Below are 17,011 nucleotides of genomic sequence, written 5' to 3'. Positions count from 1 at the left end.
CTTTGGTGATTACGTTCTCTCTTCTTAATTATTCCTTAGAGAGATATGGAGATATCATGGATCGAAAATTGTAAGGCAAGAAATTAGTAGGTCTCGTTCTCAAGAAAAAAAAAAAAACCATGTTATTCCATTGCATGCATATGCATTAGATTGAAACAGCCAAAGTCCCTCTTCTTCCACCAACTACGTTAGTGTTACCCCTGATCGATCAATGATCATTAAGTAGGTTAATTAGTTCACTCACTTGTACTGCCCATGTGGCTCACCGTTTGCCACTGCAGCAGCCTGCTGGGATGACCCCGCATTCGCTGCATCTCTCAAGTACCCACCACCCATGTGATGATGATGATCAGCCGCAGCTCCAAAAAACCCATGGTGATGATGATGCCCGGCCATCTGGAAAACAGGCGCAAAAGCAGCAGCAGCAGCAGCAACCCCCAGCGTGCTAAACTCGACCGCCGCCCTCTTCCCCAGCGGCTCACCTCTTATGGACCCACGATCGCCCTCCATGTCACGGTAACGGTGGAGGTACACCGTGAGCGGCTCGATGTAGTCATCGAAGCCCAGCTTGCTCATTGCCCACAGCACGTCCTCGGCGGTGATTGTCTTCCGCTGCTCGCGTTGGCACCGCTCGTTGGCTTCGCCGGTGATGAAGCTAATGTACTCAGAGACGCACTCCTGGATTGTTTCCTTTGCGTCGTCCGAGATCTTGGCATGCGGAGGAAGGATCTTGCGCATGATCCTTATCACGTTAGCGATCGGCATGAACCTGTCTTGCTCCCTCACCGTGCATTCGTTGTCTTCAGCCGTGGTTGAATGATTGTTGGCGTGGTTCATCTCCGCCAGCCTCATTTTCATATTTGTCAGCTTCAGTCCTGCGACGATATAAAAGTTCTATTTATCTGACGCAATTTCATATATATATATATATATATATAGATAGCACAAATTTGACATGACTACTGGCTGTGATTGGACTCGGAAAAAGAAGACAAACAACCAGCCAACCCGGCCTATTCATGTTTTTTCGTCTTCATATATATGTCATCACCTTAAACGCACCTCGAGAAAAGTAGTAGGTGCGTTCCGAAGTCGCTCTTAACTCCAAGAAAGAAAGAAAAGAAAAAAAAAAAAAAGTAGCTTTTTTTGTTTTGTTTTTTTCTCTCATAATTGATAAATAATCCAGTTCAACTCAAAACGGGTGCGTAAAATAGGAGTTAGATGTCGAGTACGGACATAAATTTGAAGTGGACAGACATATATAGTGGGGGTATATCCTTAAATTAATTATGCTAGCTTATGCATGGAAGGCACTTGTCTCCTGTGGGGTCATATGTTGCATGGATTGTGCATGCCACTTGTACAACCCCACAGCAATATTTTCAAAATTTCCTCAGTCGTTTCGTTTCAACTACGATTTTACCCTACATGCAGCACTCTCAGCTCATGGTACTTTTGAGTTGAATAGAAAAGAAGAGACATGGAGATCGATCGAGATTATTACTGAAATGAAGGATACCAAAGCAACTGTCAATCCCATAAATCTATTTGCAGATGTTTAGACCATTCTATTGTGAATAGAAAACCAGAATACATATCCAACATAATAAAGTTAAAATAGAGATTAAAAAAAAAATGCCAAAAATATCAACAAAATTAAATGGTCCGATCGAGTTCTTTCAAAAGCCCTAGCCAGGGCTCGCAGTTCAAATCGTGGTGCCAATAATGTTTTGAACATTGATGAGGAAATATATTGAAAAAAGAAAAAAAAAAAGTTGATCGATCCGAGTCTGAAAACTCAAAATGCTGCCTATCTTCTTGCTAAGAGGGAGCTGATCGATCAGATTGAAGATACATTTCTATAATGTACATAATATATTCATCCAACGTGAAAAAGAGAAGAAGACATTAATTCATTTGCATGCAAGAAAAGAACACTACACTGGGCAATATCTTCGACATACTAATAAAATGATACTATTTTCAGCTTGTTTTTCATCCTTTCATGCGAAAATGATAAGCAAGATATATATAAGCATATGAAATGCATATCACGTAGTTCTCTCCCGACATATACTTTACCAGAGCTTGCGTTGGGGATCTTGCGGTAGCCATTGAAGCCTCCACGTTCCATTTGGGATTTCTCCACACACCGATCTCTATCTCTCTGGAAAAATTGATCAATGTGGAGTTGAAGCTTGTATGTATTACTTGGCAAGTGTCGAGGTATATAATGCCCAAAAGCGGACACCACGTGGAAGCGGCGACATGAACGAGGAACCCGGCCTGGTGTTACCCGGTTAGAAACAACAGTTACAGTTGGACTGCACTCAGAGCTGCAGGTTGACATGACCGGCAGTCGTAGGTTGCTCCCTGAACCCCCAATTTGCACCACGGTTGACGCGTTATGGAAGTGGGCCTAGCTAGTTTTCAAGTTGGACCCACGTCCGGTGCGGCCATGGGGTTGAGACACTCTTGGCACATCTTGTTTTTACGCCCTTTGCTCATGTAGTATGAACACGTACGTGGATATATGAGGGTGACAATTCATATATATTTACGAATCAGTATGAATATCATCGTATTGAAATATCTATATATTCTTATATATAGGTTAATTTTAATATAATTTATTTAATTAAATTTGTATATGATCTTTCAATTTTAACTCTATTAATTGTGTTCTAGTGCTACTGTCTGATCACATTGTTTCAGGAAACAGATTTGGAATATTCAGTACGTGTTCACGAGTGGTGAAAATATTCCTTTGGATCGGAATGCTTGTAATAATACTGTTTCTTTAATTTGTTCAACTTCTTGAAATGCTTATGCAGAGATTGGATAAAGATCGAGGAGATTCATATCTTTTTGATTGTGGCGTGCTAGATCTGGTTGAGGCGCGAGTAATGTTGTTGTTTTTGGGGAAGATTTTCTTTCTCCTTCAAGAACAGTTACTATTGCTTTTCAATTTGTAGAGCTACTTAGATTTAACAAATGTTATCGACAGCCTCAAGTTAACAAAGAAGTGGTGTGGGTTCCTCCTTTAGTTGGTATTCTTAAAGTCAATTGGGAGATTTAACAAATGTTATCGACAACCTGAAGTTAACAAACAAGTGTCCTCTAGTTGGTATTCTTAAAGTCAATTGGGATGCTGTTATTGGTAAAAGACAGCAAACATTAATTAATGGGAGGGATCGAATGAACTACGTACTATAAGGTACGTAAAATGAAACTACACTTAATTCAGACAAACATCATTAACTCAGGCCTACTGATCATGTATACAATATTGCTATTATGCTCGTCTTCCAGCACAGGATAATGCGCCACAAGAGCATCTTGTGCTCCAATATACAGTGAGTTATAAATCTTCCAGTAGACCTCCCTAACCTTGCGAGCAGGATGGAAGAGCCCCTGAAGACAGTAGTTTAGCACAATAGCAGCACCTAAGGCCACCCTCATTCCTTCAATTGCTTCCATGACAGCATTTATCACATGCGGGGAAGTCTCAAAAATGTTTGGCCACACATAGTTGAGCAAGTGGACTAAAGCATCTTCACAACCCAAACCAGCAACCCCCAAGGCTATGTGCTTAACAGCAGAAGCCGCAGTCTGCCTGTGAACCAAATCCCTATCCATGAGGGCATCCTCAAGCAATGGGGTCACGGCATAGATGTAGTCTTTTCCCATTTCACCGATATACTCAAACAGAAAAGAGAGGGATTTCAAGACACCGTTCTGCACATTAAGTTCTGGCACACGATACTCATTCATCAAAGCCGGCACAACCGTAAAGGGAGAACAGGTTTCTGCAACTATAGCAATGGCGACAGTTGTGCAGACACGGTTCTGCCGCTCCTGCACCTTGAGATTATTCAACAAGGTAGCCAGGACATCTTGTGGTCCAATGGCTTTGGCAATATACCCAAAGGTGTTCACTGTAGCTCGCCGAATACCCTTCTTGTGGGCTTTAAGCATCTCAAGAAGCTAAGCTCAAAGCAAATTCTCATCCACTCCCTCGCCGGAACAAACTCAGCCCCACGGTCAGCAATTCGTCCAACAAGGTCAATGCAGTTCTCCTGGACTTTCTCATGCCTATTCTTCAGAATTGGTGTCAACCTAGGAAGCAAATCCTTTATAGGAGGAGTCATCTTTGTCATACCAATAACATTGACAATTGCCTTAAGAGCTCCCAGAATTGATCCCAAAACCTCCGGATACTCTTCTCCAAGATACTCATACAAGACAACACCAAGGTGACCCATCAGTTGTTCCTCCAGGCACTGCTTCATGACAAGAGCAATCCTTGAAATGAGATCAGCTGCTTGTTGTCTCACCTTTGCGCTCTTGTTATTCAATCGCCATTTTATGGTACCACAGATCTGGGGTAGGTACGATTTCACTCTCTGCCCAAGTGAGTTCACAACCGCACCAAACCCGTTAAGCATTACATTGGCATCATCACTGGTCTGCTCTTGGAAGGCATAAAGGATTCCATCAATAAGAAGCTCTTCCAACCGAGCATCAATATCAGATGCACCCAAGTTGGCAACTACCTTCTCAATGGTTTCCATAACCATTCGCCTGTAAGGCTCACTCTCATCTTTAAGATCCTCAACAATTCTCCCTACTATATCGGCAACACCAACTTTGTTTGCCATCTCCACCGTTGTCTCCACAAGTTGCCTATAGTTTCTCCTATCCAAAGCCATCCTCCTGACCCAGAAGTTTCTAAAGAACTCAGGAAGAACATCATTGCGAATGTCCACACCCTCCGTACTCGCACATTGCTTCACAACCTTCAGAACAATCTTCTTCATCTCCTCATCGGGTGACTGAAACTCACGAATCAAAATGACCATAACCTTCTTAGTATAGTAACTAGCATATTTCGCATCCATAAGCGGGATGATAAAGCCGATAGCCTTCAAGAACGCAGCCAAGACTTTCCCACGGTGTGACCTGATACCCGTCCACAAAGGCATCAACACTGAGTCAAAGCTCTCAATACCATAGGGGGCAGCAGCCTCAGCAAGAGCAGCCAAAGACAATACGGTGATTGTCCTCACCTTCTGATTCTCATCCAGCAGACCATGTTCTATGATCTCCACAAGAGACCTCAGATGAGGAAGCACAGCACAACCGATCAAGATAGCAATCTGCTGAACAATCTTAATCCCAGTGTGCCGAGCTTGCCATGATTTCTTACTCTGACACACGGCCTTCAAGAAGGGCAAGAGAGCAGGAATCCCAAGAGCAGAAGCAACAACACTGAAAGCTCTGGCGGTCGTGTTCCTGACATATTCATCAATGTTATCAATATCTGGTCGCATAGCAGCAATCATGGTGGCCAAGCCAGCAGCTTTACTAAGATTGGAAATAATCTCTCGCCCTTCAACACGCGCATAGTAATCCTCATCAATCAGCAGGGGCTCAATCACAACAAGAATCTTATGCACATAAGGGCGTACCAACTCATCCAACTTATAAAGAACCCTATCACTTACCTTCACCAAGAGATGCCTCTCTTGGTCCTCCAAAGTGGGTTGCATAAGCAACGGCAGAATCCGGTTAAACAAGGGGCCGGCCCCGAACTCTCTCGCCTTATCAGTAAGCTGCCGCAGCGCCGTTTTCCTCTGCGGTGGTGTTCCATTCTTGACCTTAAGCAAGAGCTTCATGATCTTCCGCTCTTTCTGCTCTTCAGGGGACAACTCCTCCTCATCCTCCTCATTCAACAACGCACCAAAGTACTGGTAGTCCTCGGGCTTCATAAACGGCAAGCCACTAGGCGCTTCTTTGGGCACGTCAAACTGCTGGCCGCGATTCTCTTCGGGAATTGAATACAGCGGCGTCCCCAGCGGAGTGGGCGTCGCAAGCAGCTTCCTTGCCGGCGTCCTAATAGGCACATAGGATGCTGGAGGCTCCAAAATCTTATAACCCTCTTGCGGAAACATGGAGTCCAGTTCCTCATCGGTCAAAGGCCGGTTCCTCTCCTCGATATCCTTCTCCCACCTCAGCAAATTGTACTGCTCCGGGGTGATGGAGCCACGCAGATTGATTGCCCCCGGCGTCGGGGTCGCCAGATGGACTCCGCCCACGGGAGTAATCCCAGGTGTGAACGCCACAGCAGCAGCAGCAGAAGGCGTTGCCCCCGCCATTGGGTCGCGCTGCCCATGGTGGAGGGCGTCTCGTCCCACCTTGACCTCTGCCGCTTCGGAGTGGGCGTGGCGAGGCCTGAAAGCTTTGGCGTGGCATCCCACGTCATCCCAGCCGGGGTGGCTCCAGGAGTAGCCCCACCGGCCGGGGTGGCATCTGCCAATCTCCCAGGCGTTGGCGTCTCGTCCCAGCGATTCCTCCTTCCAACAGACGCAGACGGTGTTGCATCGCCCAATCTCCCAGGAGTCGGAGTCGCATCCCACCGCCCCGGGGTTGTCTCCTCCGGTAAGTCCCAATCCGACGTCGTCTTGGCCTTCTTGGCCGCCACGGCAACGCCTTCGTCCTGGGACTGGTCCCACCGATTCCTCTTCTTGGGACCCTTATCCTCAGCAGCCTTATTCTCCTTGATGGAGGCCTCCTCTTCCTCCTTCTTCTTGGCTATCCTCTTGAGAGTCTCCTCCTTCTCCCTCTTGAGCGCCTCCTCCCTCATTACGTCGGCGTAGGTTCTGACCGAGGGGTCCGGGGTCTTCTCGCCAGCGGCGAAGGCGTCATGCCTCTCGGGAGAGATCACGCGGCTGAGACTCCTTTTGTGGTAGTCGCCCTGGCGGTCGATGATGCGCTGAGGCTTCTTGAATCCCAGAAGGACGTCGTTGTCGTCTTCGGCTCCTCCACGGGGTATTTCCTTGAGGAGAAACTTGGGTGCGGTGTAGGAGGCGAGCTTGCGGGCGACCTCGTTGTCCATGGTGTCGATGTTCTCATCATCCTCGTTGACGGGGATGGACGTGACGTAGGCATCGCGGTCGTTTCCGCCGTATAGGTCGGTGTCAAAGGTGACGGAGGTCAGGGACGCCAGTTGCTGCTCCATGCGCCTCCGCTCTTCCTGGGTCTTCGAGATCTCCGGGTCCATGGTGAGGTTACGATTACTCCAAGCCCTGGACAAGAAAAGATGGAATTAGGTTACAATTACTCAAGCCCTAGACAAGAAAAGATGGAATTAGGGTTTTCATAGAAATATTTAACTAGAGTAAGAGGGGGCCTCTAATCCCGGGAATAGATCCTCGTATCAAGTTAATGGTCAGAATCTTTCTAAAGAGATTTTAGGCCATAAATGAGACACATGTTCCATTAATAAAATAATAATAAAATCTAGGGTGGCCAGCCGTCCCGTTAGTTTTTTAAAAATGTATATTATTTTATTTTATTATTGAGACAGGTATTTGACTATTAATTGGATATTTTCCGGTCCAAAATGGACCAGGATCTATTCCTTATGAAAGTGTGTTCAAATTTATATGGAAATTAATTAGCATCCTACTTCGCCAACTGTTGCTTCCCTCTCCCAAGCGACACCATGCAAACGATTTATATGCCCAATGAAACGATACCCGCCCAAATGTGCGCATGCATGTGATTTTTGTTTTTCTTTTTCTTTTCTACCAGTTAACCTTTGGTGGCATTGCAGAAGAGGCTACGATCGATGAAGATGGAAAAGTATGGGTGTGGCGCCGGTTCATTAGTGATGATAGTCCTGGTGGCGGTTCTGCTCCTCTCTCTTCCATTGTTGATGGGTCCATTGCAACCGCCTCCTGCTTCTATTATCCTTATCTTCGTGGTGGCGTTGGTAGCCATTCTCATTTTCCTCCATCAAGCCTCCAACTGATGTATATATATATTAATAGCCTTTGAGATTTGTCGTTTGTAATACACATTTTTGGTTCTCCGTTTGTGAGAGAGAATGTAATGTGCATTTGGAGATAGTTTAATTCTGAACACACACATATATATGTATTCTTGAAGCCCTTTAATTACCATATATAATTTCTTCTTTCTTAGTCTTCGATTTATTATTAAATTTATGTTTCGTCATTGCCTACACTGACCAAACAAGGATGATCCTTACAAGCGATAATTAAGACAAACTGTGCTTTGTTCTATTGAATTATCATCGTTATTTCAGTCATCCTTCTCTCCCCCATCTTCTTCTATATATTTCCTCATTTCTTTTTTAAAGTTATGTTTGTATGGTAATGAGAAAGTGCCAAATGTACACACATGAACAATAACTACTTACGTCTATTTTAGCAGTGTTCATGGAAGAACCCAACAAATCCAGAGTAGGCTACGTGTTGGTGAAGTTGGCGGTGGAAATGGGGTTTTGGCCTCCTCCCAAACCATATAAGTCAGATATGTCACCAACTTTTTCGGTCGGAGGGGAGTTTTCGACATTCACCAACATTGCCAAGTTGGTGCCGGTGGCAGTGAGACATGCATAACAGAAAAAAGGGCGTTTCCTCACCTAGAGAGACCAAAGACGAAGAGACTCAGAGGTGTTACACCGACAACGGTGAGATGGGAAAAAAATTGACAGTATCACAACGATAACGATAACAAACATGATGATACATTAATAAAAATACAGAATAAAACAAGACATACAACGGTATCACGGTGAGATTTGAGTGGTCATGCCGGTGAGACGGAGGGATGGTGAGATGAGAAGATGAGGAAACTTCTAGAAAGTCAGAGAAGAAGGGGCGTTTGGTGCTTCAACATTGAAAAATGAAGTGACTACAAGGTTTGCTAACTTGGTGATCATGAATATATTACGTACCTGTGTAAACAACGCCGTTTGAGCAAACTACCAATTTTTTTTTTAAAAAAAATTATTATTATTCCTTGTTACGTCGGGTTGGGTCGGAAAACCGACATTTCATAATCCTTTATGCTGTCCGACCCAACAAAGTAGGAAATCATTTTTTTTTTTTTTTCTTCCGCCTACTAGCCACCAACCATTGGTAGCGGGGCTGTGGCGGTGGGCGGGCAAAATGAATACCCAACAAAGTCCTTTATGCCATCCGAAAACTGACATATCATAATCCTTTATGCCATCCGACCCAACAAAGTTGGAAATCCTTTTTTTTATTTCGCTTACTAGCCGCCAACCATTGGTAGCGGGGCTGTGGCAGGCAAAATGAACACCCAACAAAGTCCTTTATGCCATCCGAAAACCGACATTTCATAATTCTTTATGCCGTCCGACCCAACAAAGTCGGGAATCCTTTTTTTTTTTCTTCCACCTACTAGCCGCCAACCATTGGTAGCGGGGCTGTGGCCGTGGGTGGGCAAAATGAACACCCCTAATCCTGAGGCTGATCTTAAATTTTTAAGTCTATTGAAGATTAAAAACAATGCTGCTAGTGTTTTATTCTGTTGAGCACTCAGCTCCTGAAGTGCGATAGCTTTTCCAACGCCAGAAGGGTCCAGGATTCACTTTCTTTTCTTCTTCATTTTGGAAGCAGAAATTGCTACAGGGGTTTTTGGTATAAAGGGTTGTTCTTTTTTCTTTTTCTTTTTTTTCCTCAATCTGGCACATCGCTATATCGTTTATTCAACTAGATGTCTCCATTCATGAAAAATAAGTCTTAGGCAGAAGGGCCTGAACAATGTTGTGGCTTACCGGATACATGGCAAATTTTAATTGTAAAACTCCGACCCCCAAAACCTTGCTGACAAAATCGATCACCTTCAGGATATGCACGTTCACCAGCTACCAAAGCCCAGGTATATGATAAGGGTATCAACCAATTTAGAACTCTTTAAGCTTGCATGCCAATATTGCCAACTACCAGTTGCTAACAAAAGCTAGAATGAACAGAGGAAGAATAAAAGGCAATACCAACTCCAGTCCAGCAGTCGATTTCAGGCTAACTCCATAGCATCATCTGCAGTTGGAAAAAAAAAAAAAAGCATTAAAACACTCCGCTTTAGCCAGCCAAATAAAATACAATACTATATGTATATATCCAAAAGTTCAAAGCTGATATAATAAGAGTTCCACAGGAAAAAAATATTTGCTCCAAAGCTGCTTCTTTGAAATCACTGATGTCATAAAAAACCACTGATAAAATTTTTGCCTACATTCACTCTTGGCCTCAATCTCACTGTTTGTAACTTTACCAAGAAACCCTGGATCAATGAGTCCATTTCTGTATAGCATGTTCAAGTCATGAAAATATTGGCATATCTTACCATCAGTAGGATGCTTCTTCCCTCTGAAGTTCCTGTTGATGCCCGCCCATTTCTGTTTACACATCAATGCAGTCCGGTTGTAGCCCATACTGCGCAACCCAACAGATATCTCCTCCCATATAGATTGTTTGGAGCCTGTAAGGGGAACATTATGTTCCAAAGCAGATCGAAGTGTAATCAGCGCTTGTACTTCTGCCTCGTCCCATCTTCTGTTATTTGGATTACACTTAATGTCATTTTGCATACCCATTTGACCTCCATCCTCTCCCTTGCATTGAGTGGTTACAGGTTCGAGAATTTGAATTTCTTGGCACAACAGATTCTGGATGAAGGAAATGAGGGCTAGGCTTCGAGATGTCTCTTGAGCTCTCAACTCCTCCTCCCTTTTCATTCTTTGCATCTCCTGCTGCTTCCAAGCTTCTTCTCTGATTATTCTCTCCCTCTCCCTCTTCTCTATTATCTCTATCAACTGCTTATGCATCTGCTCCTGCCTCTCCATCACTTTAGTAACCAAATTTTCCAGAAAAAGCTCAAGCTTTCTCCTTGATTTTCTCTTCCTCTTCCCGTTCATAGGTTCTCTGAAGTTTGCTGTTGAATCATCACAACCATTCTCATCATCTGAAGATGAGCTGCAAGCAGAAAGAATCTGTCAAATTGGTTTTAGAAGTGTTTTGGGGTTTGGTTTAAAACATAATCCTAATATCCAAACCCTTGAAAACCTGAAGAGTCCATGACTTGTACCACCAAATTTTTACGCTAGTCCTAATTTCTACCCCCACTATTTTTACGAAGTCTTAACAGAAACTAATAACATTCCAGCAAGCAAATTTTTTTTTCTTCTGTGGAAAGATCAAGGGATGCTACTTCAAATACAACCCTTTTACAAAAAATTTCTTAATCCAGCTATATGGTTTGGTGCCAAGTTCCTACATCACCTGGCTTACCACAAGTTCGTTTAGCACCATTTCAACCCCAAACCTATCTGTAATACCAAAATACCAGAGTCCGAAAAGCTACCACCACTGACATCCAACAAATTAGAAAAAGAATAAACCAAACCATGAGCAATAATGGCAAAATCGGCAGGACCATAACCATTTTAAAAGAAGACAACATTTTGATAGGTCCCAAATAGATAATAGAAACACAACTAATATTTAATATAATATAAAGATAATACACGTTACAATCTCCACTTATGGCTGGAGTTCTACCACAATACAAACACATAAATAAGATAATACGTTCTGATACCCTAGTGGGTCCCAGTCAGAACAAGATAATACTCCACTTAGGGTGGGAGTTGAACCACAACAGAATTAGAACTCTACGCCAAATTCTCCATATCCCTACTACCCTCACTAACTAGTATTTAAAGACTACTAACACTACCCATAATACACGTTCCCAATTAACATAACACACGCTTCTCTCCACATCATGGCCAGTTAGTTAGTGGCCTATCATTCCTCCTCTCTTCGACAAGCACCTTGTCCTCAAGGTGGAACGTGAGAATTTGAAGTTGAAGGTTTGTAACCACTCTCCAGATCACGCCCTTCAGTGGCAGATGTTCCCATTGGATTAATGTCTTCAACCATTTGGTGGGATCATCTCCTTGATAACGTAAAAAGTCCATTTTGGCATAACGTGGCACCACTGCTTGTCGCCCAATTGCCCCTCCTTGATGAAAACCTCTTGAAAGACCACCCTGCTAATACGTACAGTATGGTTGACGGTTAACTGGTCCACGTTGCACTAAAAGAAGAGTTGAGATTTCATTTAAGGCTTCTTCAATTCTTTGCATGCGATCAGCGGAGCTAGTTGCTCCTTCCACCAAGCGTTGAATGCCTTCCTTAACGTCATATACATCTACCTCCAAAGATTCAATTCTCTCACGATTAGTAGCCATACCCTTGTGCTCTGATACCAATTGATAAGATAAATTGATAATCTCCACTTGGGGTGGGTGTAACCACAATACAAATCTCCACTTAGGGCTAGAGGAATACCACAATAGAAACACTTTCTTCTCTACCATTTCTATTCTAATGACACAAATATATATAAACTTGATACAACAACAGTTACTACTTTTATTAAAGATAACTACCTACAACCTAAGTAAACTACCCACTTAACTAAAGATAACTACCCACAATCTAAGTAAACTACCCACTACCCCATGTTAACAAATATTGACATTAAATGATAAAGTTAACAATTGAAGCTAAAAACTACCACCCATGTCTTAACCCATGCTGATGAGGTCGATGTTCAGTCCTACGAGACCTATCATTCGCCCTCCCTTGAAGAGAAACCTTGTCCGCAAGGTTGATGTGCAGAAACTTGTGCTGTAACTGCTATGGTGAAAGGTGCGTCCAGTATCGCAAAGAATTTTTATTTTATTTTTATTTTTTTTGTTCTGAGCCAAATGAAGAAAGCACATCATCTTCTTTTTGCATTTGTTGAGCCACAAAGGAAGATGTGGAACTGGGATGGGAACACGATTGTGTTGCGGTGCAAAATCCATTGGTGTAGCGAAGTGGGTGGAGTGGCGGCGTGTGGCTATCTGGCGGCAAGTGCAATGGTTTCTGGAACTGCGGTCTATTTTGGGCAATTTTTCGGTGAGTGAATAGAATGGCTTGGAAAATCGAAGCTGGAATTCAATGTGCCTTTGATCTATCCTATCAAAGATCGCATCAATTTCTTCCCACAGGGTCATGGTTGAGATGTTAGATTGTTTGGATGGATGAAGGTTTGGATGGGATGGCTCTGATACCACCATGTTATGCCAAAATGAACTTTCCACGTTATCAAGGAGATGATCCCACTGAATGGTTAAAGACATTAATCCAATGGGAACATCTGCCACCGGAGGACGTGATTTGGAGAGTGGTTACAAACCTTCAACTTCAAATTCTCATGTTCCACCTTGAGGACAAGGTGCTTGTCGAAGAGGGGAGGAATGATCGGCCACTAACTAACTGCCCATGATGTGGAGAGAAACGTGGGTTATGTTAATTGGGAACGTGTATTATGGGTAGTGTTAGTATAGTCTTTAAATACTAGTTACTACTTACTAGTTAGTGAGGGTAGTAGGGATATGGAGGATTTGGTGTAGAGTTCTAATTCTGTTGTGGTTCAACTCCCACCCTAAGTGGAGCCATAAGTGGAGATTTGTAACGTGTATTATCTTTATATTATATTAAATATTTGTTGTGTTTCTATTATCTGTTTGGGACCTATCACATTTACCCATATCTCAATTTCCTATAAAATTCTCATAGAATTCATCAAAGTGCTTAGAGAAAAAATTCCCATAAAAGAAGTCTCTTGGATGTTCTTATGCAATTGGGCATCAAAATTTAAAACCCAACTTCTTAGTAAAACGGAAAAACAAGTAAACAACACAGAAAAGCAAGAACTTATACCGAGATCACTTTGGGAAAGCCCCTTTTTTTAACTTTTCCAAACAATAAAAAAGAAATTTAATAAAATAGACAACTCAAAGAGAACCAAATAAAAAAAGGATCTAAATTTATTGAAAGTGAACGCTGTAGATAACTGCCAAACACATTCACGGACTCACCTAGACTCCTCGGCTTCGTACTCACAGCTAGGACCCCACTCACCCGTACCCGGACCCGAACCGACTATATCCGGGTCATCTCCCATCAAACCACCACCAAAGCCACCGCCTTTCACAGCTTCACCGGCACAAGCTTTCCCCGGAGCCTCAAAGCACTCGCTGCGTACTACGTCAAGAAACCCCACCTCCTCCTCCTCCGTCGAGCAACTCCCTAGAGTCCCGGAGAGGGCTTCCGGATACCGGACACTGCAGCACCTGATCGGACGGAGTTTCTTCGGCGGCAGGGTCTGGCCGTGCCCGATTAGCTCCGCGGACGAGTGAATCGCCGCCGTCGGATGCGCGTAGATAAGCTCCACCGCTTCGGGAAACGGCGCCACATGGTCCGGGAACGCCATCTCCATGCTCGGAGCTCCACCGTCGCCGGCGAACCGCTCCATTTTACAGTGGTGTGAATGGTAAAAATAATATCTTTTAGCGCTGTCGAGGGTTTTGAGTTGTTCGGTAAATGAGAGTAAAAGAGGGTAAAAATCCCCAATAAAGCGCTCTGTGCCTCTCGAGTCTTTTGACTGTGTTCGTAAAATCACTCGGATTGCCCTTTGTTTGCAGTTATTTACTGCAGTGTCCTTGCCTCCTTGGAGCTTACGCGTCGGCATGTACGTTAACGTTCCTACTTGGTAAGTTCTGTGGCAAGTTCATAATTTCTTATATTTAGGGTTATACTTTTTTTTTTTTTTACTTGACGTGATAATCTCTGTTTGCGTGCATGATTTGGATCATATTGAAACATGTATACATGATTATATAGGTTAATATCTTAAAAAAAAAAAAAAAGATTATATAGGTTAAATTTAATATAATTTATTTAATTAAACGAGTCAAATTTTTCAATCTTAACCAACTAATTTTGTGTTGAGTTCGAGGGTCATAAAAAATCAACAATTGTATTAAGATATGAATATATGATTATATAAGTCAACCATAATTAGGCCTATTTAATTAAGGACAAAGTTTTCCTCCAAACTGGGTTGTGGAAGAATTTCCTTCAACCTAGTTTATAAAAGTTACATGTGTCCCTTAACATGTGAGATGCACATGTTTTTTTTAATAGCAGGAACAAAGTTGTAATAAATTTTATTAAAAACTAATGTGCACTGCACATGTTATTAAAAAAAGGGACACATGTCACTTTTATAGACTAGATTAAAGGAAATTCCTTCAATCCAATTTGAAAGAAAACTTTGTCATTTAGGCTCCGTTTACTTCGACGTAAAATGGTTTCCTTCGTAAAATATTTTCAGAAAATTCATTTTCCCTGAAAATATTTTCCGTCGAAAACATTTTACGGCGTTTACCTTGCACACGGAAAATAATTTTTTTTTAATATCTTTTTTTTTAATATATATTTTTTCCAATAAGGTCCCCACTAGGACTTGCACGAGACTTAACCAGGACCTGCCCGAGACTTGACCAAGACACGCTTGGGACCTGCTTGGGACCTGACCAGGACCCTTCCGGGACTTGACCGGGGCGTGCCCGGGACTTGACCGAGACCTGCCCTGACTAGGACCCGCCCAAGACCCCGGAGGGACCTACCCGGGACCCGCCTGGGACCTAACCGGGACTCGCTCGGGACCCTCTCGGGACTTGATCGGGACACGATCGGGACCCGCTCGGGACCTGACCGGGACTGTAGTGTCCCAGAATTTTCAAAGCTATTTAAATAGATTATTTTGATAATGATGTTATTTTAATATCCATTGTAGCTAAGGATTTTAATTCTTGGGAAATTTATGAGAGTGGTAATTAGAGAATGGTAATTGGTGAAATAATAGGATAGTAAATGGTAGGTATAAGTATGGTAGAATAAGAAGGTAGAATAGTATAGGTAGAATAGTATAGGGTTGGTAGAATAGTATAGGGTTGGTGAAATAGTATAGGGTTGGTGAAATAGTATAGGGTTGGTGAAATAGTATTTGATTTTCTCCTATAAATAGAGCTCTTCTCCTTCACAATTTTCACCACTCATCTTCTCTTCCATCTCTTGCATATATTCTTCCTTCTTCCGCTTTTTACTCGGTCTTTCTTCTTTCTAAGAGTGTTTACTCAGAACAGAGAGAGAAAGGGCGAGACCAAGCGCTACAAGAAAGAAAGAACACAAGAGATAGCGGACTTTAGAAATTAGTTTCAAAAGTTATACTAGTGGTGTTAGTCTTATTGGAGCAACTAGATTCCTTCATACCACTTCTAGCTTCAGTCTAGAGGTAAGTAAATTCACTACCCCTTCTAAAATTACTTCATGTCATGCTATTTATTCATTCTTTAGTAAATTGTAAATGATTATTTTATTTACGTATTATGAAGTTATGTTGCATGCATGAAGGATTTCTAAAAGAATTATCTAGAAAGTTTCTATTTATTTAAACGCTTTCTAAGTACAACAAGTTTATATTTGAAAAGGTTTCCATTTTGAGAAAAGAAAGTTGAGAAATGATGATGATTATAAGAAAGAAAAAAGATGATAAACCCTCCTACATGTTGCCCTAAGATGCATCAAAAGAAGTACAAAGAAAAGTACAAGAGATGAGATAAATGTTTATGAAATGAGGACACATGTATGGAGGAGAGTATTTTTGGCCCCAAGATAAGATAAGATGAGAGTTCGGTACCGATACTCGGATGGAGGCGAAACCACTGAAGGAGGCTATGCCAGAAGGTGGTATTCCATCAACAGACCGTTGAGTGCACCAAGAAAAGAGTTAATTGACGGTCGGGCATGGCTGAGGCCACAGTTCAGTGCCATGGTCACAAGGACCCGCAACCCTCGTGCACAGGGATAATAGTGTACATGGGCCTTATTATGAGAAAATGATACTATATTTTCAACGATGATATGCTATGATGATTTACAAAGATTATTTATAATGATGCATTATGATGATGATTTATAAAGATGATTTACAACGATGATCTATTACTAGATGTAATAGTATGTATATGTTACGGGAGATGCAACCGTACATACAGATATTATTATGGCTAGAATTATATTTATTTGCGAAAATGATTTTCAAAACTGAGAACAAGGAGTAAAACTATTTATGGTTGTGGATTTTACTTGCTGGGCCCCCTTTGGGCTCATTCAGTTTTATTTCTTGTTTTCAGGTAGAAAGGATGCTGGAATAGGAGGCCGGAATGGGGTGGGAATAATTATTAATTTTCAAAGTCTTTTCATATAAG

General features: G+C 42.4%; 2 protein-coding genes and 1 pseudogene across 2 annotated transcripts; all 3 read right to left on the bottom strand.

The window, feature by feature from the left end:
* Positions 1-95: 95 nt before the first annotated feature.
* On the bottom strand, positions 96-2,199 carry LOC132172851 (nuclear transcription factor Y subunit B-6-like). The gene is made up of 2 exons (XM_059584418.1): positions 2,083-2,199; positions 96-875 (listed from the first exon to the last, which is right to left on the bottom strand). Exons 1-2 carry the CDS (start codon positions 2,132-2,134, stop codon positions 241-243), a joined length of 687 nt encoding a protein of 228 aa, XP_059440401.1. The 5' UTR covers positions 2,135-2,199; the 3' UTR covers positions 96-240.
* A 944-nt stretch (positions 2,200-3,143) lies between these two features.
* Positions 3,144-7,156, bottom strand: LOC132171452 (uncharacterized; annotated as a pseudogene).
* A 2,380-nt stretch (positions 7,157-9,536) lies between these two features.
* LOC132172120 (trihelix transcription factor DF1) lies at positions 9,537-14,331 on the bottom strand. The gene is made up of 3 exons (XM_059583571.1): positions 13,775-14,331; positions 10,186-10,814; positions 9,537-9,878 (listed from the first exon to the last, which is right to left on the bottom strand). Exons 1-3 carry the CDS (start codon positions 14,209-14,211, stop codon positions 9,856-9,858), a joined length of 1,089 nt encoding a protein of 362 aa, XP_059439554.1. The 5' UTR covers positions 14,212-14,331; the 3' UTR covers positions 9,537-9,855.
* Positions 14,332-17,011: the final 2,680 nt, after the last annotated feature.

Source organism: Corylus avellana, chromosome ca2, assembly GCF_901000735.1.
Source record: "Corylus avellana chromosome ca2, CavTom2PMs-1.0".
In the NCBI taxonomy this organism is placed as follows: Eukaryota; Viridiplantae; Streptophyta; class Magnoliopsida; order Fagales; family Betulaceae; genus Corylus; species Corylus avellana.
This window is presented reverse-complemented; position numbering and strand designations above follow the sequence as displayed.